General features: G+C 45.5%; 1 protein-coding gene and 1 pseudogene across 1 annotated transcript in view; one reads left to right on the top strand and one right to left on the bottom strand.

The window, feature by feature from the left end:
- LOC121287217 (NACHT, LRR and PYD domains-containing protein 14-like) overlaps positions 1-19,902 on the top strand; it is a 49,351-nt gene extending 29,449 nt beyond the window's left edge. Inside the window, exons 8-9 of the mRNA XM_041204898.1 lie at positions 6,416-6,583; positions 18,175-19,902. Coding sequence (XP_041060832.1) covers positions 6,416-6,583; positions 18,175-18,271 — 265 coding nt within the window. The 3' untranslated portion in view covers positions 18,272-19,902. The remainder of the gene's footprint in view (positions 1-6,415; positions 6,584-18,174) is intronic.
- Positions 1,737-17,885, bottom strand: LOC121292696 (annotated as a pseudogene).
- Positions 19,903-26,253: the final 6,351 nt, after the last annotated feature.

Genomic DNA, 26,253 nt, shown 5'->3' with positions numbered 1-26,253 from the left:
CACTGCAGGAACTCACCAAGCCTCCTTAGACAGCACTTTCCAAACTCATGACCATTGCCATCTAGAAGGACAAGGGCAGCAGATACATGGACACACCACCACCTGGAAATTCTCCTCCAAGTCACTCACCATCCGGACTTGGAAATATATCACCGTTCCTTCACTGTCACTGGGTCAAAACCCTGGAACTCCCTCCCTAACAGCACTGTGGGTGTACCTACACCACATGGACTGCAGCAGTTCAAGAAGGCAGCTCACCACCACCTTCTCAAAGGCAATCAGGGATGGGCAATAAATGCTGGCCTAGCCAGTGAAGCCCACATCCCTTGAATGAATAAAAAAAAATCCACACATAGATACCAGATGCATGAAGGTCATTGGATACCCTTGTTGGGACAGAGGTGTCTTTGGGCAGCAGCATCTGTGACTGAGCTGTTTGCTTCAGGATACCCCCCAGTTCACCCCAAATGAGGAAGCATTTCGAAAACATGTCCAAAAAATAGGGTGTGCCACTCTTTCCTGGTGGGTGAACCACACTTTGCAGGATCACCACCTTTGTGGTTAAAGAAAGCTTTAACTTTTGCAACTTGGAATGTCAGCACACTCATGGATAATCTCAAGAGTGACCATCCAGAAAGAAGAACTGCAATTCTATCATGTGAGCTATCAAGACTTCAAATTGACATCACTGCCCGGGGTGATGCCCCACTCCATTCTGGGGAGCGGTGGTTAAAGGAAGAAACACCTGGTACTGGAAAGGAAAGGCAGTGACCCTCATACCCATGGAATTGGTTTTGCCATCAGGAATAGGGTCTTGGATGCATTACCAGAGCTTCCCAGTTGTAGAAATAAAAGACTCATGACACTTTACTCACAGGTCAGCTATAACCAACCAATATGTCATTATCATCAATGCTTATGCCCTGACCCTTGAGTCCACCCCTACAACCAACCTCTTTTTCCAGCTTCTTGAGCATCCCTGATTTTTATCACTTCACCAGATGCCATGATGGGTTTCAAACCCATGCCCCCAGAGCATTAGCCTGGGCCTCTGGATTAGTAGTCCAGTAATAGGCCTTAAAACCCACTACCTCTTTTTTTGTCATCTGCCCTAATATCTCCTTATGTGACTCAGTGTCAAATTCTTCTTTATAATTCCTCTGTGAAGCAAGTTGCGATATTTAATTATACTAAAAGTGCTATATAAACATAAACTGTTGCTTTTTAAAAATTCATTCAAGGGATGTGGGCTTTGCTGGCTAGGTCAGCATTTATTGCCCATCCCTAATTGCCCTTGAGAAGATGGTGGTGTGCTGCCTTCTTGAACCACTGAAGTCCCTGTGGTGTGGTGTAATAAGCTTGGAACATTGGACTGATTTCTTGTAAGAAACAGTAAACTTTATTTACAGGCTTCAGTGGAGGCTACTTGCTTGTACCAAGACCAAGGCTAAAAACCCCACCCCTAAGATTCCCACACTTGCGGCTGATTCATCTGTACAGTCACAAGATCCCCATAACAGCAAGAAATGGTTTAACTTACAATTACTACATGTAGGTACAGCTGCAGTGCTGTTATGGAGGGAGTTTCAAGATTTTGACTCACCGACGGTGAAGGGACGGTGATATATTTCCAATTCAGGGTGGTGAATGGCTTGGAGGGGAACTTCCAGGTGGTGGTGTTCCCATGTGCCTGTTGCCCTTGTCCTTCTAGATGGTAGTGGTCGTGGGTTTGGAAGGTGCTTCTAAGTAGCCTTGGTGAGTTTCAGCTTTTGTTGTTGTATGCAAGGCCCTGCGAGGGAAGAATTCACACTGAGATTTATCTCCAGTCACATCCTGCAGCCTTTAAATAGGCCACAGTGGGGTGCCAGAGTTAAATATCTAAATCCAGTTTTACAGTCTATTCTAAAACTATGCATGGGTTTTGAAATGAAACTATTGGATAATAGCTCATGTACACTTAATGCACTTTCATGGAATTACCCTTTCTGGTATTATTTTAGTAGAGGTATTATTCAATTTAAATGAATGAGTTAATGTTTCTATTAAAATAGTAGAGGAATTTAATGAGCAATGTTACAAATTTTGACTGTCTCAGAAATTCTTTCTTGACAATGGTTTTGGTTACTCTTAGAAGTTGTCTGAATGCCTTACTTTTGGGATTGTCCTCATATTTTATTTAATCCTATGATAGAATAATCCAGGGGTGTAATAACAGGAAGAATTTGTGACCTGCATGCTGGTGGAAATTTGAAGTTGGCTTCTTCTTGGAAAAGGATCAATTCTCTGCACTTGAAAGGATGTCAAGATTGTAGAGAGGATGCAGAGGAGATTTACTAGAATGGTACCAAGGATTTGTTGGCTGTCCCTCGATTCAAGGATGACGCCTACTCAGGGTGATGAGTTTCTGCTATGGGTCTTCATGTGAATGAACAGGTTAATTTTCGACCCACAGATCTTTGGGCGCATGTGGTAGCACATCCCATGAGATAGCGGGATCTGGAGCGCAGGATTTGTTTCCTTTTCTTTCTTTCTTTGCCACCGTTCTGTCTCATCATTATGGCATTTGGACTCAAAGCACAATGCAGCTTTTTGGACAAGTTGTTGCCATTTTGAACAATTGGTAGCAAGTTCCTCTACTAATGTCAATGCTGCTTCAGTTGAAGGAAAGCCTCAGAGTGCCTTTGAAGAGTTTTCTTTGTCCTCACCGGAATGCTGGTCATTTGAGAGTTGAGAAAAGAGGACCTGGTAGGGGAGATGCTTTAAGGCCGTCCAGACACAGTGTCCAGTCCATCGTAGTTGAGTTTGCAAAAGTTTTGTCTGAATGCTTGTGAAGCTGGCTTTAAAAAGGACATTAGCATTGAATCTGGATGATATGATGGAGGCATTGCTAATGGAATTTCTCTGGTGCTCTTACGTGTCGCTGAGACACAGTCCAGGTCTCACTGCATTATAGGAGTATGGTGATGACTACTGCTGTGTACAATTGGACTTCTGTTGACTTGTTGAGGTCTTTGTTGTCAAACACTCGCTGCGGAGTTTATAGAAGTCTGTGCTTGCGCAGCTCACCCAGTGTTGGCTTCCCTCTTCAATGGTGGTCTTTTGAGAGAGGTGGCTGCCAAGGTATGGGAAGTGCTCAACATATTCCAGAGTCTTTCCTTCACCGTATACGGGAGGTGGAATATTTGACTGACCAAGTCTGGGTTGATATGAGTTTTGTTTTGGGAACATTCAAGAACAGGCTGAGTCTCTTGCATGCAGAATCAAAGACATTGAGAGTGGCTTGCAAATCTGGTGCAGAGTGGGAAACGACACTGCAGTCATCCTCAAACTGTAGATCATATATGTCTCTGGTGGTCATTTGGCATACAGGCAACTGAGGTTAAAGTGTATTCCATGCAGGTAGTGTTTAATACTCACACCAGAGGTCAGTTGACCATTGATGAGGTGAATAGCCACTGTCAGATAGATTGTAAATAGTATGGGGGCTATTCACACAAACTTGCTTGAAACCAGTCCAGATTTTGAAGGGACCTTTTTAAGATCTCTCACTTAAGACTTACAGTCATATCATCAAGCAGCAGTTGCAGGATTGTGATGAACATCCAAATCTCTGGAGAACAATCACAGAATCTCAGAATTTATTGAGTTAAATGCTTTGATCAGGTCAATGAATGCAATGAAGAGTTCCTGGTGTTCTTGACACTTTTCTTGAATTTGTGACCTTGGGTTGTCTACCAGGCAAAGAAGGCTGCTCGTTTTGGTTCTAGAGAATCGCATATTTCAGCATTGTTTTCATCGAACCAGTCTTGGTGACAACGATGCTCGAACCCAATGGGCTGGACATAGGAGTCTAGTACAGCTAACTTTATTTGAGCCCACTGTTCTGATTGGATGTGAGATGTGCTTCAAATCCTTCCCTTCAGTTGGTCTGCTTTAGGGCTGAAACATTGATCTTCTTCTTCTTAGACTTTTGATTCTTGCAGTGTCTTGGTGCTGGGTGGATATTCATCACCGATCGAACAAGTCAATGATCTGTCCAGCAGGAATCAGTACCCCATATGGATTGAGTGATGCAGATATTACTTGTAACTTTGACTCGAAAAATGACATGATCCAAATGTGCCAATCTGTGGATGAGGCTGCCTCCCTGTGGGTTTATATTTGTCCTTCTGGCAGGTATTTGTAACAATAAGGATGTGCTGAATTCACTTTGTCAGCAGGAGGACACCATTTGCATTGGTTTTTCCCATGTTGTTTTCCCAATGGTTCCTCTCCAGACATAGGAGTCACGGCCAAACATGGCATTAAAGTCCCTCAGAAGGATAACCTTTTCTTCTTTTGGGATGGCAGTGAGGACTTCACCAAGGTCAGATTAGAATTTTTTATTAAAATAATCATCAGAGTGAAAGGTCAGGACATTAGCACTGATGAAAGTGGCATATCAATTGTGGCTGAGCTGTAGGTGAAGTTTTATGAGCCTTTCATTTATGCCATTGGGGAGTATTGGCAATGCATCCAAGATCTTATTCCAGATGGCAAAACCATGGACATGAGGGTCATTGTCAGTCTTTAGGATGGCGATGTCAATTTTGAGTCTTGATTGCTCATGTGATACAAGTGCAGTTCTTCTTTCTGCGTGGTCACTCATGAGATTATCTGTGAGTGTTCTAACATTCCAACTGCGAAATTTTGAGTCTTCTTTCTTTGACCACAAAGATGGTGGTCCCACAGGATATGGTCCCTTTGGCAGGAGAGAGCGGGATGGTCTATTGCCACGGCAGCTTTTCTAGCCCCTTCGTCACTTGGGGTGAGCAGAGGGTATCCTGAAGAGGATTGCTCAATCATGGATGCTGCTGTCCAAAGACGTCTCTGTCCCAACAAAGGTAGCCAATGATCTTAATGCAGCTGTTGCCTGTGTGCAGATTCTTGCTTTGGACTCCCAGTTTCACAGCCCTGTCCCCGTCGCCAATTCTCCATCACCTCAGGACTTGGCAAATGGACCCTGGTAGAAGTGTGCACGTAACTTTGTTTAACATGGGGACCTTGGGGTACTGTCATTGTCCACACGACCTTGCTAGTTTGGAGGTTGGATTTCAGTGATATGTTGAGCCACAATGACTGGAACTACCTTGCCACTGCAGCCTTCTTTTGCCATCGCACCTGGTGAGACACACAGTCTGTCTTCACCTGTTCTGCTGTTAAGGACTTTTTGGACCTCCTGGAGCAAGGAACTCCTGATTGGCATCGCTCAAGGGATTGTTGGTGCGCACGTCAAGCCTCTCCATCACGTGAAGGTAGCAATCCATGGAGACTACCAAAGATTAGGCTCTTCAGTTATGTGGAGAGCCTAGAGAAGCTAGGATTGTTCTCCTTAGAATAGAGAAGGTTGTAGGAGATTTAATAGAAGTATCAAAATTCTGAAGGGTTTTGACAAAGTAAATAAAGAAAAATTGTTCTGACTGGAAGGATAGTCAGTAACCTGAGGACACAGATTTAAAGTAATTGGCAAAAAAACTAGAGGAGAGATGAGGTCTTTGTTCAGCAACAAATTGTTATAATCCTGAAAGCATTGAAAGGATGGTGGAAGCAGATTCAGTCGTAACTTACAGAAGAGAATTGGATGTATGCTTGAAGAGGAAAAATATTCAGGACTATGGGGAAAGAACAGTGCAGAGGGCATATTTTGATAGCCCTTTTGAAAAGCTGGCATGGGTAAAATGGGCTGAATGGGCTATGTGATCTGTGCTGTACCACGAAAGCCTCTTTGGTTGGAATTCTCAGCATTCAGGCTGCACAGTGACTAATATTGCAATATTCCTGGAACTCCCTCCTTAACAGCACTGTGGGTGTACCTATACCAAATGGATTGCAGCGCTTCAAGAAGGCAGCTCACCACCACCTTCTCAAGGGCAATTAGGGATGGGCAATAAATGCTGACCTAGCCAGCGACTCCCACATCCCACGAATAAATAAAAAGCAAATTCCCTCCCTTTCCACCTGGCAGTTATTCCAGTTGTGCCGATACTGATGTAGATGCTCACCCATTTATGCAAATATTCCAACTCTTGGAATTTTGACAGGGAGAAGACTACCAGTAGGTAATCCTGGAATACTGCTACACTGAAGTGGTGGCAGTGGACTGCAATTGGTGTTTTCAGGGGCTATAAACCTGCATGCTTTGGGGCTATATTGTAATACTGAATGAATTTGCTGTGATACCTGAATCATTCAGAAACCAGAGCCTAAATGCTCGTCATGTACTTGTCTAGATTCTGTTAAGTGGCATGAAGTGTAGATATTAAGAGATGAGGCAAAAATGGGAGGAAGAAACCCCCAGATTCCATCACCAATGCTCCAAAATCTCTTCTAATAATAATCCTAATACTAGCCCATTTTCTATTTCTGATTTCTCTAGGTTAAAGCAAACATCTCTCACTGATGCATGCTGTAAGAAACTTGTAACCGCACTCAGCACAACACAGAGAATAACACATCTTGACTTAAGTGAGAACTCATTTACAGACAGCTCCATAAAGAACTTCTGCAGCTTCATTCTGACCTGTAGCAATCTGGAAGTTATAAGGTGAGTTTATCGTAAATTTATTATTTATTTAAATTGCGTGTGCAGTATGTCTGCACTAATTCTGTCACGTGCTTTGAGTTACCGATGCTACAGAAGAAAAGCAAAAGAAAAGAATATGTGGAGTGAAATTCTGTTATGCACTATTACAATACAAACACAATGTGTTATTTGCAACCTGGGTAGCGTCAAGACCAAAATAGTAGACAAAGTAATTTCACACAGATTTATTAAGTATTCAGCCTTTTTTTTTGCAGAATTCAATTTCCCTTTAAATAATAAAGGAAATTCAGTGTTATTTGATGAGTTTTAATGAATATATAAAAGAAGACTTGCTAATACATAGGGCTGGATTTCCTCCTGGGGCAGGAAACAACGGTTCAGACTGTTTCCTGCCCCAAGTCTGCTCCTGGGGGGAAACAATTAAGGACAGTGGGTAGGGTCTACAGGGGGCTTGTGGCTCTCCTTGCACCGAGGCAGGTAGGAAAGGCTTCTGGGCCTGTCTGGAGTCTAGTCCCCTGGCCTGCCTCACGGATCCTGCTAAACTGCCCCCTGTCACCTGTGGGAACCTGGAGGCTGACTGGAACTTTAATTGGCTTTTATTAGGCTCTGAATAAGCCTGAATGGCTACCTGCTGCTTGCCTCCACAAAAATGGTCCAGGGACGGAATGGAGCCTGGGAACGGGTTCATAGGCTGGCGGTACTAATTTTAGCTCCTATCCACCTCTGATCCTAGCTCTTGCAAGGGCCAAAAATTCAGCTGATGATCTGAGCAATGAGTTTGTGGAATAATAGTGATCCAGTAGCCGGTTAAACCAGTTGTCCACTGAAATCCAGTTTCATGCAAAGAATGGGAATTTCCTTGGAGCTACTTGCATTCTGAAACCATAACTTTGCCATAAATGCAATGGAACCTAACATATCTGCCAAAGGTACAGCGATGAAGTAGGAGCAGCTCCTAGAAAATTCCCAGCTTATAACCAAAGGTTGATTGCACTCTCGTGGCTGCAAGACAAGGTCAGAGGCTAGGAATCCTGTGGTGAGTAACTCACCTCCTGACTCCCCAAAGCCTGTCCACCATCTACAAGGCACAAGTCAGGTGTGTGATGGAATACTCCCCACTTGCCTGGATGAGTGCAGCTCCAACAACATTCAAGAAGCTTGACACCATCCAGGACAAAGCAGCCCACTTGATTGGCACCCCAACCACAAACACTCACTCCCTCCACCACTGAAGCATGGTAGCAGCAGTGTGTGTACCATCTACAAGATGCACTGCAGAAACTTACCAAGGCTCCTTAGACAGCACCTTCTAAACTCACGACCACTACCATTTAGAAGGACAAGGGCAACAGACACATGGGAACACCGCTACCTAGAAGTTCCACTCCAAGCCACTTGCCATTCTGATTTGGAAATATATCTCCGTTTCTCCACTGTCGCTCGGCTAAAATCCTGGAACTCCCTTTCTAACCGCACTGTGGGTGTACCTACATCACATGGACTGCAGCAGTTCAGGAAAGCGGCTCACCACCATCTTCTTAAGGACAACTAGGGATGGGCAATAAATGCTGGCCCTGCCAGTGACACCACATCCCATGAATGAATCAACAAACTTCTCATGATCTAAAGGTAAGAAGCTGTGAACTATCTACAATACATACAAATGTTTGTTTGTCATGTGGGAAGCATGACAAACAGCAAAACCTTCTTTACCAAACATGATAGCATTTGAATTACTGGAAGGTTCTCTGGAATTTTGCTTTCCATTCACCATTTTTAGCTCAAATAAAATCTGACTTTATTAAATGCTGTGAATTCTTTTTGTCTATATTTAACGGGGTAGGTGTAACCTTAACATGCATAGAGAGATGATTAAAGGAGTTGCTAAGATAGATAGGGTGAACCTATTTCCTCTTACGGGAGAATCCAGAAGAGGGAGCATAACCTTAACATTAGCACTAGGCCATTCAGAGCTAATGACAGAAAGCACTTCTTCACAAAGAGTATTGTAAATCTAGAATGCTCTCTCCCAGAAAGCTGTTGAGGTTAGACCAATTTGAAATGTCAAAACTGAAATTGCTAGACTTCTGTTTGTCAAGTCTACAACAGAGAAACACCATTTGGTCCAACTGATCCATGCCAGTGTTTATGCTCCACAATAGCTACCTCTAACTTCTCTTCATATTATTCTATCAGTATAGTCCTCTTCTTTCTCATATGCTTCTCTAGATACCATTTAAAAGCATCTCTGCCATTTGCTTCAGCTACTCTAGGTGGTTGTGTGTTCAAAATTCTCATCACTGTTTAGGTAAAGAAGTTTCTCCCAAAGTCTCTATTTCAGGAGGGATTATCTTACATTATGGCCCTAGTTTTTGAATCTTCTCTATTGAACCGCTTCATTGAGCAGAATCACCCCAGATTTGCACTAAGTGCGGTAGTGAACAGGTAATACGATGTCTAACGCTGGCCGTGATGGTGGGTTGTCACACTGTATCGTCCCAAACCCACTACATTATTTATGCATTCCCAGGAAACACGCTGTTTCCATGGTGGGCGGGCTCTCATTCGCCCACCTGCTATTGCCCTGCCGTTTCATCATACCGCCCGCCATTTTTAAGTCCAGCCGCACGCACACATCTCAGCGTTCCAGCCCATGACTGCTGCAGGGAAGATGTTCATGAAAGGTTAGAAAACTGCAGCTCACAGGTTTAGCGACACGTCATTGGATGCCTTTTGGATGTTGTGGAGGCCTGCCGAGATGCCCCCTGTCCCCGCTCTGGCTGCAGGATGGGCAGCAGTGTGACCAACCAGGCTTGTGAGGCAGTGGCAGCGGTGGTCAGCATCAACGCCCTTCAAAAGAGGACAGCCACCCAGTGCCGCAGGAGGATGAATGATCTCATCTATTTCACCAGGGTAAGTAACTCTTCTCATCACTCTCAACTCACACACTCACAAACCCATCACATGTCCACAGGGCCCTCACTGCCAGTTCAAGGGACATCACCATTCACTCTCTCACACTCACCGTCATTGTCCTCATCCCGTCCATGGGACCACTCACTACCCACACAGGCCAGGCACACTTATCATCTGGTCTGGCAGGCATCCCACTTACACTCTCTCCACCCCTATTCATGTAGGACAAGCTCACACACAACAAGAGAGAGAGGTCGCAGACTGGTGGAGGAATGCCTGAAATCAAGGTCCTCACAGACTTTGAAAACAGAGCTATCCAGCTGGCCGGCGATGGTCTGGACCAGTCCTGTGCTGATTGTGAGGGCGGCAGTGGTCTACCAAGTGAGGGTCCAGCAGTGCTACCCCTTCTCCTCGGGCACCCATAAGGAGGAGGATCAGCAGGTGTACACCCCGGGGCCATCCATCAAGATGACCCCGGGAGTGTCTGGCCCATCCGAATCCCCTCTTCCTGTGACCTCAGCAGCTGCAGCTCCTCAGGCCAAGGGAGGGTGCCACTGCCACACAGCAGGTCCCTGAAAGAAGGCCGGGGCCCTCCAGGTCTCGGCCCTCCAGAGGACACTTTACAAAGTCATAACAGACATGGCATAGCCGTCAGCAGGCTGCCTCCACCTTCGCTGTGGATGTCCGGGGAGCCCCAAGATGTAGTGGCAGGGTTAGGAAAGTTAAGAAGATGTAGTTGCATAACCTGGGCACTGGTGTTAGTCACTTGTACATACTGTTCACTATTGTCAATAAACTCCCAAGTATGTCTCCCTGCCTGTGGCTCCTTGTCCTGATGAGCAATGTTCTTGTCACTCAGATGTGAAACCTTTCTGCACGAGATAGAGACAGGTGTCTCAGTCCAGAGCCTTTTCCCTGTGCTTTGTGCAGCCTTCAGAGCAGAGTGATTGTCCGGCCTCACACTCCCTGGAAACATTACTGATGCCTGCACCTCAACAATGCTCGTCATTGCTGTTAGAGTGTAGTTGGCAGGTGCCACAGAGTTCTCTTATTCTTTCGGTGTGCTCTCGGCACCTTTGGGTGGGGCTGGCCTCTATCTCGTCAGCATTTGTGACCAGTGACGCTGTGCTCCTGAAGGGCCCAGGTGCTGAAGGTGGACAAAGGATCAGATGCTTCTAAAGTTTCATGGCTGCATCTCTATGATATGACCCTGATCACGGAGCACAAGCGAGCTGCCCTCAGCTAGACAGGAGTCAGACATTCTCAAAGGCTGTGTTAAGATTTCTGGAGTGTCCTCATTCCATGTTGTCATCATCTGCCTGTGATCGAGTGACTATCAGGGCCTCTGCTGCATGACAGGAGCATTCTCACAGAGGGTATTCATGCTGCTGTAAGCCAGACTCGAGTCAAACGTTCACAGATGCAATGTGAGGATTTATGGGGTCACCTCACTGCATGTCATCATCATCCTCCACAAATCTAGCAGCTATGAGTGCCTCCCGAGCGTGCCTCGTCTAGCCAGTGTGAGGGCCTCATCCTAGTCATTGTCGCCTTTGGCGGTCACCTGACCCTCATCACTATCGGCGTCCTCCTCATCGGAGGAGACCTCCAGCTCCTCCATCTCCTCCTCAGCCAGCTCCTCTCCTTGTTGCAGCACCAGGTTGTAAAGGGTGCAGCAGACGACGATGATGCGTGACACCCTCTGAGGACTGTATTACAGGGTTCCACCAGACCGGTCCAGGGACCGCAACCTCATTTTCAGCATCCCAATGGTCTGCTCCATCAAGTTGCGAGCTGCTTCATGAGCTTCATTATACCGTCGCTCTGCTGCAGTCTGAGGCTGCTGCATGGGCCTTATCAGCCATGGCCTCTGTGGGTAGCCCTTGTCCCTGAGGAGCCATCCCTGCAGTTTCTGTGGACCCTGGAAGATGTCAGGGATCCGTGACCGACTGAGGATGTAGGAGTCGTGCACACTCCCTGGAAACTGTGCGCACACCTGCAGGATATGTTTCTGGTGTTTGCACACCAGCTGCACATTCAGCGAATGGAATCCTTTGCAGTTGATGAAGTCCACCGTGTGCAGTGATTGAGATCTGAGCACCATGTGAGTGCAGCCAAGGGCACCCTGCACCTGTGGGAAACCTGAGATTTGGATGAATCCAATTGCTCTTGTATCCTGGCTCTCCTGGTCCCGGGTGAAATGCAGAAAGTTGTGTACCCTCACAAAGATGGCATCTGTGACCTCATGGATGCGTTTGTGGGTGGAGGCTTGAGAGATCCCATAGAGGTCTCTGTGGAACCCTGAATGGAGCCACAGGCATAGAAATTGAGTGCTGCTGTCACTTTCACGGCCACTGGCAGTGGATGCCCTCCATGTCCCCGTGGCACCAAATCCTGCATTAGCTGGCAGATGTGACTGTGACCAGTCTTCGGCAACACTGGTTCTCAGTCATGTGCAGGAATGAAAGGTGGCGTCTATAGGCCCTGGCTGTCACAAGGGTCTGACCAGCAATGACTTGCTGTGGCTCTCCGGGGGCACGTGCAGGAGCCCCAGGCGCCCCTTCTCCCAGAGCATGTTGCTCCTGCCTCTGCGTAGCCAGGAGCCTCAGTCACTCTTGCCTCTGTCATCTATGCTCTCTGTAAGCCATCAGGCATATAATTAGTTCACCAGGCTCCATGCTCCTGATGTACTACTCCTGTAGGATGAAAGAGAGAGACATGTGGTTAGCATGGGTGTACGAAGAACCTGTCTTGGTTGAGTCTGAAGGTCCCTTAATGCTTCCCGTAGAGTGCTGGCCCCCATTTGGATGGCCAGAGATTAGTGCGCTGCATGGCTACCTGAGACCCCACCCACCTCTGCCCCACTCCACCCAACCGATTTTCTGCAGCTTTGCCCATTAGACTGCATGCTGTGCTCTCAGCTCAGGTGCAGGCATTCTCATAACTCACCTTAAAAGTGCTGAGAGCACACAGAGAGAATGACAGAATTCTGTGATGCCTGTCTACAACATTCTGGCAGCAACGACAAGCACCATTGAGGTGCAGGCATCACTAATGTGTTCATTGAGTGTGAGGCCGGACCATCACTTTGGTCTGAAGGCTGCACCGAGCACAGGGAAGAGGCTCTGGACTGAAACACCTGCCTTTATTTTGCGCAGGAACCGAGGTTTCATATCTGAGTGACACAAAGACTACACATCATAACAAGGAGCCATAGAGGAGACATCCTTGGGAGTTTATTGACAATAATAAACATGATAACTTGTAATCATGTTACAAGTGATTAACATCCATGTCCAGGCTGTGTAATTACATCTTCTTAGCTTTCCTAATCCTGCCGCTACATCTTGGTGCATCCCGGACATCCACAGCAGAGGTGGAGGCAGCCTGTCTTGATGACCTTGGTGGGCTTCCTTTGGAGGGCTGAGATCTGGAGGGCTTGGCCTGCTTTGGATGTCCTGCTGTTGGCCAGTGGCGCCCTCCTTAGCCTGTGGAGCTGGAACTGCGGGGGTCCCAGGAAGAGGGGATTTGGATCGGCTGGACATTCCCAGAGTCACCTGGATGGATGGCCCTGGGGTGTTGAGCTTCTGGTTCTCCTCCCTATGGGTGCCTGACGGCTCCTGGGTGACTCTTTGAGGAGAAGGGAAACTGGAGTGAGATCGAGCTGCCCTGCACCCCTCTCACGTTGAGACTGTTGGAGGCCAACTTTGGCATCAGCCCGCGCAGCAGCGATGTCCTGGACCAATGTCTCCATGGTGATCACCATCCTGCGTTGGCATACTGATGCTATCACTTCAGCCTGAAGGTGAACAGACCCCTCCATCGTGCCTTGCAATCTGAGGAGTGCAGCAGACATCGCTTACTGATGTTCCCTAGCTTGCCTTTGCAGCTCCAGCAACTGTGACATGACTGAGTCCAGAGGCTCCTCATCTGACTTGGACTCAGCAAATTTCTGGCCTCCAGCAGTTCTCCAAGTTCTGGAAACCTGGGAAGTCCCTGACTCTGCCTGATGTGGATCAGACAGCGTGATGTGCTCACCAGATTGTGATCCCCAGGCTAGTCTATAACTAAGTCCCTCGGAGGCATGTGTCTCTGCGCTGGTGGAGGGTGTGTGTGAGTGTCGTAATGGGTTTGCAGTTAGGGTGTCATCAGGCTCTTCTTCTGAGGTGTCTTTGGGGCTTGAGTCAAAGGCCTGCGAAAGCAAGGAAAGATAATTTGTGCATGGCAGGAGACTGCGGAACAGGGGAACTGACTCACAGCATGGTTGTCTGATGGATGTTACACTGCTGGATCTTCACATAGTTGAGCACCACTGACCGACCGTCAACACAGGAACAGTCCAGGTAGTTTTTGGCCAGGTGGATGACTGTATTTTAAGTCTGTGAGGACCTTGATGTTAGGAAGTCCTCTCCCTCTTGTTGTGTGCTAGCTTGTCCTGCATGAATACACATGGAGAGAGTGTAAGCAGGACACATATCAAGCCGGATGAGAAGATTGTCGGTGATTTGTACCATGGATGGGATGAGCAGGGCAGATGAAGGTGTGTGAGAGAGCGTGAATGGTGGATGGTGCTTGAACTGACAGTGAGTGAGGACCCTGTGGATGTGTGGTGGGCTTGTGAGTGTACGAGTTGGGAAAGATGAGAAGAGTGACTTACCTTGGTGCAACAGAGGAGATCATTCATCCTCTTTCTGCACTGGGTGGCTGGCCTCTTTTGCAGGGTGTTGGTGCTGACCACCACTGCCACCGCCTCCCATGCTGGATTTGTCTGGTCTTCACCCAAAGCAGGGGTAAATGACTTCATGGCAGGTCTCCACTGCATCCAGATGGTGCCCGAGGGAGGCGTTGCTAAATTTAGGAACAGCATCTTTCCTTGCTTTAACAGCCATGGCTTTTCCGCAGCTTCCGATCCCTTAGACAGTGCTAGCTCTGTGCAGGGACATCCTTTAAATATGGCGCCTCGAGTACTCTAGCCTGAGGTGACAGCGGGACGAATGAATCAGATGCTGCCCTGCCAGTGATCTGGTGTGTTTCCAGTGAATGCATTATTAATGAGGCAGGATGCACCGGGAGGGACGATGTTGCGTGAAAACTCCCCGTTGCAGGCGGTGGGTAAGACAACTTTTTTTATTCCTGTTACCGCACTTAGTGGAAATCTGGAATGATTCTACCCTAAGTCTGGTGGCTGGCAGGAAAGTTGGCATGATTCCCTCTGGGCAGCGGGGGTGGGTGAACACGCACAATCTTCCACTTGTCAGCTCATTAATTATGTATTCGCAAGGAGTTTGCTGAATCGTATGGTGGGGAGGACAGGAAGGTGCTCACTCCTCTGTTACCTCATGGGGTTAAAGGTCCTGACGCCATTTTTAAATGGCACCTGGACAGGCATTCACTCAATGCAGGCTAGGAGCTCCGCATTACTCCTGCAGAGTCCTTGCAGCTGCAGCTTGTACTGGAGAATCTGGCAGGTGTGAACAACCACATCGCGGGACATATGAGTGCACCTCCGGCATTGCCTCTTGCTCATCTCTAGATAAGAGCACAGCTGGTGATACATCCATGGTCAGGCCAATGCTCACCATTGCAGTGGTCCACGTTTTCCAGCCTCTTGACCTTCTTGAGGTCCTGCTGCCTCTTGTTGCTCAGGCCCTTGGCTCCTCGTGGCTCTTGCCAATCTGCAATGCACCCTCCTTTTCATCTGGATGACAGCCATTACCAAGGCAGGTTTGCCATCCAGCTTGCATCATTGACACCTCAGTGGTTGTGTGAATTAATTGAAGTGACACATAAAGCGAGCAAGTCCTTTACAGATTCCCCTCCGTCTCAAAACCAGCAGGGAAGTGCTAAGCCCTTCTCCTGGCCTCCATCTAGACATGGCACCCACCCCCACCCACCCCCCACCCCCCCCCCCCCCCACCCCCCCAATACCCCTTCCAGCTGTCGGGCATCCTGGAGAACCAGAGACGGGTGTTCCTCCTGTTCATACATGAATGCGCTTGGAGACATTGCTCTTTGATCAGGGTGATGAGAGCCATGTGCAAGAAGTCTCACTCATATTCTTTTCTGCTTGCCTTCACTACTCTAGAAACTCTATAGACAGACCATTGCCTTGGCAGCATAGAAAAGCATGATCCCTTGTCAATCATGACCATTCACCCCCGGGGATGGAGGTTTGGAGTTGCGAGGTGGCTGCCTTCCACCAGCCGTTCCTCTTGGAGGCATCCACCTCCCTCCTTCCTTTCATCCCTGCCTCTGACTACAGCAGATGGAAAATGACCCAGAATGAATGGCAGCTCCATTCCTTGCTGGGATGTTGAAGTTTTGAGGCCCATGAGTTGGGAACAAACCTGTGGGCTTCATCATGGAGAGGAGAACACAACTGAATATCTTTGATATCCAGTTGCATCATAAATATTAGGGTGTCCCTTTAGTCGGCCACTTGTGTTGATCTTGAACTCCACCCACGCGAAAAGACACCCTTCCCACTTTGAGGGATCTCATTGACTGACTAACTGCGTGGTCTAGGTCAGATTTGAAAAATGGTGCACATCACCTTTCAAACTCATTCTACCACATCTACTCTCCTTCGTCACCCACCAAATTCCCCCCATCACCATAGACCCACCCAATGTCACCATTCCTCTCCCCTCTGCCACAATTGAACCTCCCCACTCTACCCTGGACCCTATCACGCTCCACCTCCACATGCCTTTCCTCCTCTTAGAGCTGATACCTGTTACTGTCCCTGTGCCCAGCCTGACCCTGCCCCCTCCCCTTATCTGAGCCACCTATCTTGACTGTCTCTGTGACCCATCTGATGAAACCTTACCTGGCAGACTCTCACCCTGGACCTGCTACCCCAGTGCATCCCAATCCCCCCGTTGACTGACTGTTCCCTCCTATCACCAGTACCCTGAGTTCTCCCCCCAGGATTGCACCGTCAACCCCATCGACCCCACCCCCTAAGACATGCACCTCTTCCCTGGACACATTCCCCACCCTTCCCCCATAAGCCAGCCTCCCTTATCTAGCCTCTGCTCCACCCTACTGCCCTGCCTCCTCCACCCTTCACCTGCCTCCCTTGTCCAGTCTTGGCATAGTGTTTTCTCGCGACACTCAATGTAAGTGGAGGTCCTCAAAGAAGGAGAAAGCAACATCTACAGGCCTCAAAGTCCTGGAAGAAGTGAAGCTCGCCAGGTGCATGCCATTTATATACAGTTGGGAAACAGGCATTTCTAATTATCCTCTGGGATAATTAAACTTAATTTGGAGGGGGAGCATAATTCTGGTGAGTTGGCCTTTTAATGAGCATTCATGAGATGCAATGATAGATCCCAACATAGATCAGTGGGAAATTCGACCCACCTTGAACCGCCATCAAAGTTGGGAGAACAAAATTCCAAACTAATTTCTCATCGGTATCACTGGCTTTTCCCATCACGCCAAATTTAGTGTCACTGCCCGCCACGATTCCCACCGCTGATAGGAGTGGAAAATTCCGCCCAGTATTTCTGTTGTAGCCAGGTTGCTATCCATTCTGCCACTTGTTATGTAACTCCACTTTCTCTGACCTTAGTCATGAGTTTACAATGTGGTACCTTATCAAAGATCTTTTGAAAATTCAGATTCAAATATTCAAATAATTGCACAACCACTGCATTAAACTCGTCTATTCTTCCTGTTACTTCTTCACCAAATTCAATAAGGTCGGTCAAGTGTGACATTTTTTGAAATCCATGCTAAGAATTCTTATATTTTCGATTTCTATATTTTTCTATTGGATCTTTGAGTAAAGCTTCTATTACCCCTACCAGTGATTTTCTGCAAATTGGTCAAGATTTCTCTAGTTTTGTTCTATCTCCCTTTTAAATATATGAACAATATTGGCTGTTCTCCAGTCTTTTATTTCTCAATATGTGACAATTACACATTTACTTACCACAATCAAATAAAAGTGTTAACGGTAAGATTTCTGGTAATATGCATGGGCATCGGGTCCACCAAATTTCTTGGCCTCACAACAGTGTGGATCAGCAACCAGCAAGGTCCTGATGTACTGTATGAGGATGTCCTTGATCTCTTTCTTGAAGGCTTCATCAACATATTTCTGGTAGTATGCCACCAATGCTTTAAAAATGGATTAACAGTTAGCATAGATTTGAGCTACATGACCATCACCCTTCACACAAACTCGACTGTCGACTCCAGCAAATCTTTCCTTGCCCAACAGTAGAACTGGTTCCAACAGTATGTACTGTAAAGTTCTTGGCTCAATCTGTTCCAGAGGCCTTCATAAGGCCATTTCCTCTTTTGCAGTGGGCAACAGCAGTTGCTGTTTCCTTCACTCAAAAACCTGGACCGATTGCAAAGGGCCTTTAGCAGGCATCTTCCTGTTACTGCCAAGCGGAGCCTATTCCCTTTTCTAATCAATTGCTTGGCAGGGGTAGTAAGGAAACAATCTGCGTAAATGGAGTTATGATGCAGGTCAGCCAATGATCTAATTGAGTAGTGGCACAGGTTTGAGGAGCTGAATCACCTAACAACACTTGTGCTGGTTAGAAGTATTTTAAATAGAAAGATAAGGAGATGTAGAATGTGGCAATAAAGAGTAGATGTAGATTAGCTGTCTTATTTCCAGTCTGTACAGTATTTCATAATCTTTCTTTCTGCTATAGGTTAGAGCAGAACCAATTCACAACAAACGGACAGATGGCGATAAAGAAGCTGAGCCCGGAGCAATCAGGAGTTCAGATCGTAGTAGAAAGAAGATAAATTTTTGCCTAATATTTTTATATTATAATCTTTGTGTGCCCTTTGTAATTGATTTTATAATTCCTCTGATAACAAAGCATATTTTGAATGTATTTTGCAACGCATACCTACAAATAGATACAAGAACAAGCTGACCCCCTCTGTTTTCTTGTTAGATTACATGCCGGTGTCACGTTACTTCATGATTAATGACGTTTTTTGCTTGTAAGGTTTTCTATATTTAATTATTGGGAAGAAATCACATTTATATATTTGGCATATAAATAAATCAAGATTGCAGTGCCATAAAATGGGCTTTGAAATTCATCTTTACGTCAGAAAACAGGTGAGCCGTGGGGTTGGCAGTTGAACTGCATTCACTGGTTGAAGTGGTTATGGGGACCACAGAAAATTCTTGAGAACTTACGACCGCCAGTGGTGTGTCCGACTGGGGGGATGGGCATGAAACAAATGCAGTGCAATCCAATTTCTAGGTCACTATCCCTAATCTGTAAAGTTAAATAATCTTTGGTTTGTTAATAATTATCCTCTGCTGGTTTTTGTCATATTGATTTATTGGCCCAGATTTTGTGACCCGCATGAAGTGATGACGCTTACCACTGAACTCTAAGAAAACTGTCCAGAAAGATCTGGCAAGTTCTGTGCTGTGCATTTCACCTTTTCCACATTAATTTAATTCTGCCAGCAGCTATTGGGGATCTCTGGTGTCCAGCAATAGTGATGTCATCAAGCAGGCTACCCAGCCAATCCCATTGAAGAATTCTCACTGACAGCATACTAGGGAGTAACAAACAAGTTATATCATTCACTTTTTATAATTTTACATATAGTGAAATAAGGATTAAGGTAGAAGCTGAAATATTATAAACAACCCAAAAAAGAAAAGAATTTCTTAAAGAATATACAGAATATTGATTACAGAATGGTGAAATTTGACATTCTACAGATATAAAATTTGTTCTTCAGGGCCAAAGAGGGAGTTTTTCAGGACCAGAGAGGCTGTTCATTAATAATTATGACTTAATATGACATTAAAAACCCAGTTATCCCTCATTCAACAAGAACTTTTTCAAGGATTTTTAAAGTAATAGTCCACAAGAAGTAGAAGTTCATGTCAATTCAGTGATTTCTAATTGTTTTGAGGAATGGTACAACAGCACACCTTGTGGGTTAGTGTGTAATCATTGATTGCAATTTCTGGATTTCTATGTTTAGCTATGTATGTTTGACTACCAGAAGTTGCTATCACTTTTACAGGGTAATGATGGCAAATATTGATACTTGCACCATCATCTCAACCATAAAATCCAGGCCCGTAATTTTTAAAAATTCAGATGCATATCTGTAATATTCTTTCAGTTCCTGAAACACTGTTTAAAGAAGACAGTACAAGTTATGCAATAAATTTAAGTGATGAGTTTATTTATAATACAGTAGTAACATCAATAACATTTATAATGCTGTTTATAATAAGGCTTCTGTTGTTTTAGCACCTTTCTACTTTATTATGATATGCTATACTGGCAAAAATAACCCTGTGATTTTTGTACAATTGGACAGTGGTATTCTCTGAATGAATGGATGTATTTAACCGGGAGCTCAATTCAAATGTTATTAAATTGATACAGTCTCTTTGTTTAATTGTCATTTCTTCACGTGGTACCGCAGCAGTTCTCAACATTATTGCTACCGAGGCCCCGTCCTATGTTGTAAAAAATTCCACGGATCCCATGTAAACATTTTTATATAAAATTTATGGGCTGAGTTCTCCCTTGGGTGCTGGGAACTTGACGTTGGTATCATTCCCGGTTCTGCAACCCACCCTTGTCAGTAGCATGACCTGTGGTCTAACTTTGCAGGAGATGGCCAATTAACAGGTCCCTTCTGCATTCAATGTCCAATTATGGATGGTGGGGGATCCCGGAAGTGGGAGCTCAGGACAGCATGGCCCACTGCAAGAGTGGCAGGCAGCCGTCACTCTGTGACCAGTGGGTGCACTGCTGAAACTCAAGCAGAAGTGGCAGGGGAGCACTGGAACTGCCACAGCATCAGGAGAGTGGCTGAGACATCAGGAGGTTCACGGTAATCAGAGACATCTGGATCCACGAATTCAGTGCACAATGAGTCCATGAGTTGGGTAGGTAGCAGCCTTTCCATTTTCTGCTATCAATTAAAGTTCTTTCATCTGTTATGCAGCTTCTGTCTCCCACTGTGCAGCCATCTCCTTTCACTAGGGTGTGGAGACAGCGTGGAGCCGGTGAGCCAATGGGATTCAGTGATTCCAACATTTTGAGATCGTCCAGATTCTGGACACAAGCCCACAGTACAAAGGCAGAGTTACAGACAATAGGAATAAGGATGAAAGAACTGCTCTCAGATCTGGATGCCAGTGCAAAAGACAGGATTGGAGCAGGTGAATGAACTGCAGAAATGCTGGGGACCAGGCAACAGGTACTCCAGGTGTGACTCAAAATATCATTATGTGAAGAACTGCCAAAAGCAGAACAGCAAGTTTCTTGAAGTAATGTATGATACACAGAATTTGGATACTGAAGATGATAATGATCAATCTGAAGGAATTGTATGAGTCACAAGAACCTTTAGTCCAGTGATGAGTGTATTCGTCATGGGTTCATTTTTTGTGTGATGTTTGAAACCTCAACAGTGTGTAGAACAGATTGGCTAAAATGTTACCTAGATTAACTCAGTAGTAAGGATTGAGGTAAGGTTAGGGAGTATGAAAGGTTCTACTTGTTTTAGGCTCGAGTATAATGACAAATTGAGGTCACTGCAAAGAGTGGTAATTCCATGCAAAATAGCAGGATTAAGGCATTTTGTTAGTACTGATGAAGTTCTACCTTTGTTGTTAAGTAGGCCTTCCGTGAGTAAGGCACAAATTAAATTGACATGGAGCATGATTAAGCATGTTTTTTAGAAAGTAGGTGGATCTGAAGTTTATCTAGTCATGGCATTGTTTTCCCTTAAAACCTGATGTTTCTGATCAGAATGTTAGAGAAGTATTAATGGCAGTGGGTGACAAGAATCAGGAAGAAAAAAATGGTCTTAAAGCTGCACAGACAATTTGCTCACCCTTCTTGTCAAAGATTAAAAATCCTCCGAAAGGATGCAAGTGTGTTTGGTGAGGCGTATACAAGGCTCATTGAAGAAATTAGTGCAAAATGCAAAATATGTAAAAAGTATCAGCAGACACCACCACGTCCTATTATAAGCCTTCCATTGACACATGACTTTAATGAAGTAGTTGTCATGAATCTAAAGTTATGGGACAAAGACAGCAAAGTTTTCATTTTAAACTTTATAGACATGGTGACCAGATTTAGTCTTTCCACAGTAACACGTGGCCAGGACAAAAGGGTGATTGTAGATAAAGTCTTGGAGAAAAGGATAGGGACTGGACTTTGGGTATCGGCTAAGTTTCTGACTGATAATGGAGAGGAATTTGCTAATAATGAGTTTAGAGACATGTGTGAAACATGAACATTGTGGTCATGAATACCACAGCTGAAAATCCTTTCAACAATGGGCTCTATGAAAGAAATTGCACGGTGATAGATGAAACGCTACGTAAAACCTTAGCTGAACAACCAAACTGCAAGTTGATAACTGCACTGGCATGGGTGGTTCATGCAAAGAATCTGCTTCAGATGGTTGGAGGGTTATATATGGGCCTTATAAATTGGCCTCAGTGAGGAATTCCAAATTACCTTCTGTGCTGAGCAATAGCCCCCTGTCCTAGAGGGAATTACAATTAGCTCCTTATTTTCTGCACATTGGAATGCTTCACATGCAGGGAGAAGGACTTTCATCAAGTCTGAGGTCTCTTAGAAAATTCAAAGAGCTCTAAGGAATTGTATAAGAAAGTCTGAGATCGACTTTAATTCTGGTGTATTATGAAAGAGAAGGCAGGGCCATAAGGAATGGAAAAGTCCTGGTAAGGTAACAGAGTGGAGGGGTTTATTAAAATCTGTGTGTTGGGTGGTGGGGAAGCTGGTGATGGATTAGTTAGAGTATGTGTGGTGGTGGGAGAGAGGGGTTGATTACTGTGGGGGTGTGTGTGTGTGTGTGTGTGTGTATGCGTTGAGGTGAGATGGAGGGACGCTGATTAGTGTGTGTATGTGTGTCTTGGGACAGGGTGGAGAGGTGCTGATTACAGTGTGTGTGTGTGTTGGGTGAGGCACAGAGGTGCTGATTACAATGTGTGTGTGCGCATGTATGGTCGGGTGGGGTGGGTGGATTCACTGAGTTTCTGTCACCAGGGAATATTGAGAGCTTGGTTGAAATCAACATGAGTACATCAAATACTAACATTTTTCCGAAGTACTTTGAAAAAACATATAATCATTTTATGATGATCTATAATGCTTGAACTTTCTTTATATAATAAATAAGCTGCTCTTTTGTTGTTTTGTTTTTGTCGGCATCTAGGATCATGTTAATTTTCAATTGTTCAAATGGGGTCATACTTGAAAATATTTTGGGAAGATCTGGTTTAAATATACCGATACAAGGAAATAAATACTTTCTTAAATTAAGACTATGGAAGGGCGAGGTTGTTGCCTGCCAGGCACAGGCATGTCTTTGCTCGTTTTAAAATTTACATACAAACATGTCTTGATTTGAAGAATTTGAATTTAATATCACTGGTTGCTTTGATACAACGATCAACTTATTCTAACATAATATTATCATTGTATTTGAATTCATTATAGGCAGAAGACTGACTATTAATCCTCTAATGACAAAGGTAAAGCTTCCTTGGATTCTGTGGATTGATCATGCTCCCAGGCCACTCCTGATCATAGCATCTCCGGTCTATTATTGGACTGCCCTGTGATGCATCCTGTAACTGAACAGGCAAGCAGAGAGAGAAATCCCTTCTCAGGGTGACCATGTTGACAAGAACATTTAGGGTGAAACTACTGAAAGGAAAGTGCACAAAAATGTTCTTCTTTCAATGTTATGCAACAGCTAGTTAGCATGTTTTATTTCTAGATAGCCAATAGTGCATACCTTAACCGTCAGCGTGAATTACCCGAATATTGAGCTACTTCTTTGTTCTCAGTTAATAGTGGTCTACAATTGATGAATATAGTTATCCATATTGTAACGGGATATTCTTAGAATATTGTTAAAAATGTTTTAAAGCTGTTATATTTTGATTTATTACCTAAACTCGATGCTAAGAGACAACATGACAAATGACTCAAAGTGATGCCTGTTATTTCCCTTAAGGTCCTCTGCATGGTGATGCAGCGAGTCAGGTATTGTCCTGGGCTAATCTTGCAAGCCTTACAGCATTAGTTTGCTGATCTTCTTAGGCTGGGAACCGTAATTTCCGGATCTTGCTATCATATCCACAAGCATCCTTGATAGCAAAGATGCAAGGTTTATTTGCTTCTAGTGTTGTGGGGGCCCAGCCCTGACCTTGTCCTGGACCCCCAGGTGGACTACACTTCCACTCTGCATCAGGGAAGTATGCATAGTGAGACCAAACATGCCTCTACCAAATCTTAGCTGGTTGGCTCCCTGACGAAATTACCTTGGAGGTCCAGTGACCTGCAGCCGCAGGCTTCCAACCCCTCTTATCTTTTGGACTTGATTGTCCAATGCTGTGTCATGGAGAAAAATTACAATTGTGTTGTTTTCTTAGCAATTCATTAATAGGACAGAAATGTCTTTTGCTCAGCTTCAAATCAACGCATCGTATGTATTCAGCAGTGAAATGCACAATCATATCAGTTCCTTTGTTATTGTTGTCCCAGTTTCTTCAGTTCACACCCACTTATGGGAACAGCAGTACTTATTGTAAAACCAGACTAACAAGAGTTTTCTACTACATAGGCACAACGCTGTGGACAATGGAAATCTGAAATAAAACAGAAAAAAGAAATACTCAGCAGTTCTGCCAACATATGTGGAAAGAGAAACAGAATTCATGGGTGGAATCTTCCATTCTGAAATCTAAGTCCGGTGGTAGGCAGGGAAGTCGGAGTGATTCCTGCTGGGTTGCAAGGCTGAATGCATGTGATCTTCCGTCGTTCAGTTTATTAGTTATGCATCTGTAAGGAGCACAGTAGATCTTGTGGTGGGGCAGGCAGGAAGTTGCCTGCCGTTACCTCATAGTGTTGAGGATCCAGGCGCCATATATAAATGGTTCCTGGACAGCCATGCACTCAATGCAGTGCAGGAGCTCCAGACCTGAGTGATCAAAGATGTCAAAGAGAAGAAAGCAGCCTTAATCCACACGGTTCAGTGATACCTGTCTGGAAATCCCCCTCCAGGCCATCCAGGAAAAGGTGGGAGGTGCTGTTTCCAAGGGATGGGAGCAGGAAGCCCTCCCATCTTACCACAGCAGCCTGTGAGGAGGTGGCTGGGGTGGTTCGCACCCGTGGGATCCAAAAAATGACCAGCCTGCAGTGCAGGAAAAGAAAGAATGATCTGCTGCACTCCACCAGGATAAGTGTACCATCTACTCACTGCAAACTCACACTCTCATTAGGGCTACAGGAGATGTAAGGGTTAAAATGCACAGGGATGTCACACTTAACAGCAGGTGGAATCTGCCAGGTAGCTCTTAAAGCTACATGTGTGCATGCGATGGCATCTGCATTTGTGAGAAACCAGATGTTGTTGCGAATCCCACTGCTCTGGTAGCCTGGCTATCAGCATCCATGTGGAACTGGACATAATGATGACCTCCAGCTCATGGGGCATCCATGACCTCCTGTATGCATTTGTGTGTTGCCAACTGGGAGATGCCACAAAGGTCCCAGTGGAAGAGCCCACTGGCAAAGCAGTTCAGTGTGGTGGTGACATTCAATGCCACTGGCATGGCATTCCCTCCAAGTCCTTGCAGCCTCAGTTCTTCATGCAGAAACTAGCAAATAAGAGCTACCACATCCCTGGAGAAGTGAAGATGCCATTCACTCATTTTAATATATGAGCAGTGCCTTCAATATACTGTGGTTGGGCCACTGGTCTTTGTTACATTTGCCCCTCTTTGGGACCATCTTAGACATCCTGGAGCCCCACTCCCTCTTGCAGCTCATGCCTCTGCTCCTCCTAGACGTGTGCCAGTTGACAACAAGCACTTCTTTTTCTCATTCATATTAGAGCAATAACCAAGGCAGGGTTCCCTGCAGCCTTGAAGCTTGAGCTGCCTTTAACCTGCCTTGAAAGCTGGGAGAACAAAATTCCAACATTTTTTCTTGCCATCGGGAAAGTGAGGGTAGAATCTTGCCCTTGTCGGGGGCAGGGGTGGGCGGGAAGCCAACCGCTGCCCATGATCGAGGCTGGAAGGAAATTTCATGCTGGTGGGCCAATTAAGGCCCACCCAGTGTGAAACGTGAGTGGCAGCGCTCAGCGGGCAAGGGGAGAAGGGCGAGCGGGGTGAGCGTGAACTTCACGCATGCGCGTCAGTGTGCGCTTGATAATCTCCCTGAGGCACAGAGCTGCCTCAGACAGATGAAGAATAAAAAATAAATTAATTAAAAATTTTATAAAACATGTCCCCTCATGTGACATTTTATTAATTATATTTTAAAATTTTTAGTTTATTTTTATTTGCTTTAAGGGAACCTCATCCCGCCCATGGGTGAGATTTCCTAAAAAGTGCAAAGGCCGCTTGGCCTTTTCGCCTGCCCGCCAACCATAAGGTTGGATGGGCAGTGAAAAATGTCAGACAATTGATACTTTAGTGGCCTTTACAGGCCTTTCAATTGTCGGCAGGCGTGCTACCAACTCCAGCGTGCCCCCGCCGACCAAAACATTGTGTAACGGCGCATTGACTTCGGGACACTCGCTCAACGTCAACGTGTGTCATTTTATGCTCGAGTGGGTGGGGCCTGATTTTTTGATTCACACCAATTTCAGTGCCCCCGCCCACTGCAATTCCCACTGCTGGTGGGAGCAGAAGATACTGCCCAACCTTTCAGGAATTAACTACTTTCTTGTTACTTTTT

Source organism: Carcharodon carcharias, chromosome 2 (genome assembly GCF_017639515.1).
Source record: "Carcharodon carcharias isolate sCarCar2 chromosome 2, sCarCar2.pri, whole genome shotgun sequence".
In the NCBI taxonomy this organism is placed as follows: domain Eukaryota; kingdom Metazoa; phylum Chordata; class Chondrichthyes; order Lamniformes; family Lamnidae; genus Carcharodon; species Carcharodon carcharias.
This window is presented reverse-complemented; position numbering and strand designations above follow the sequence as displayed.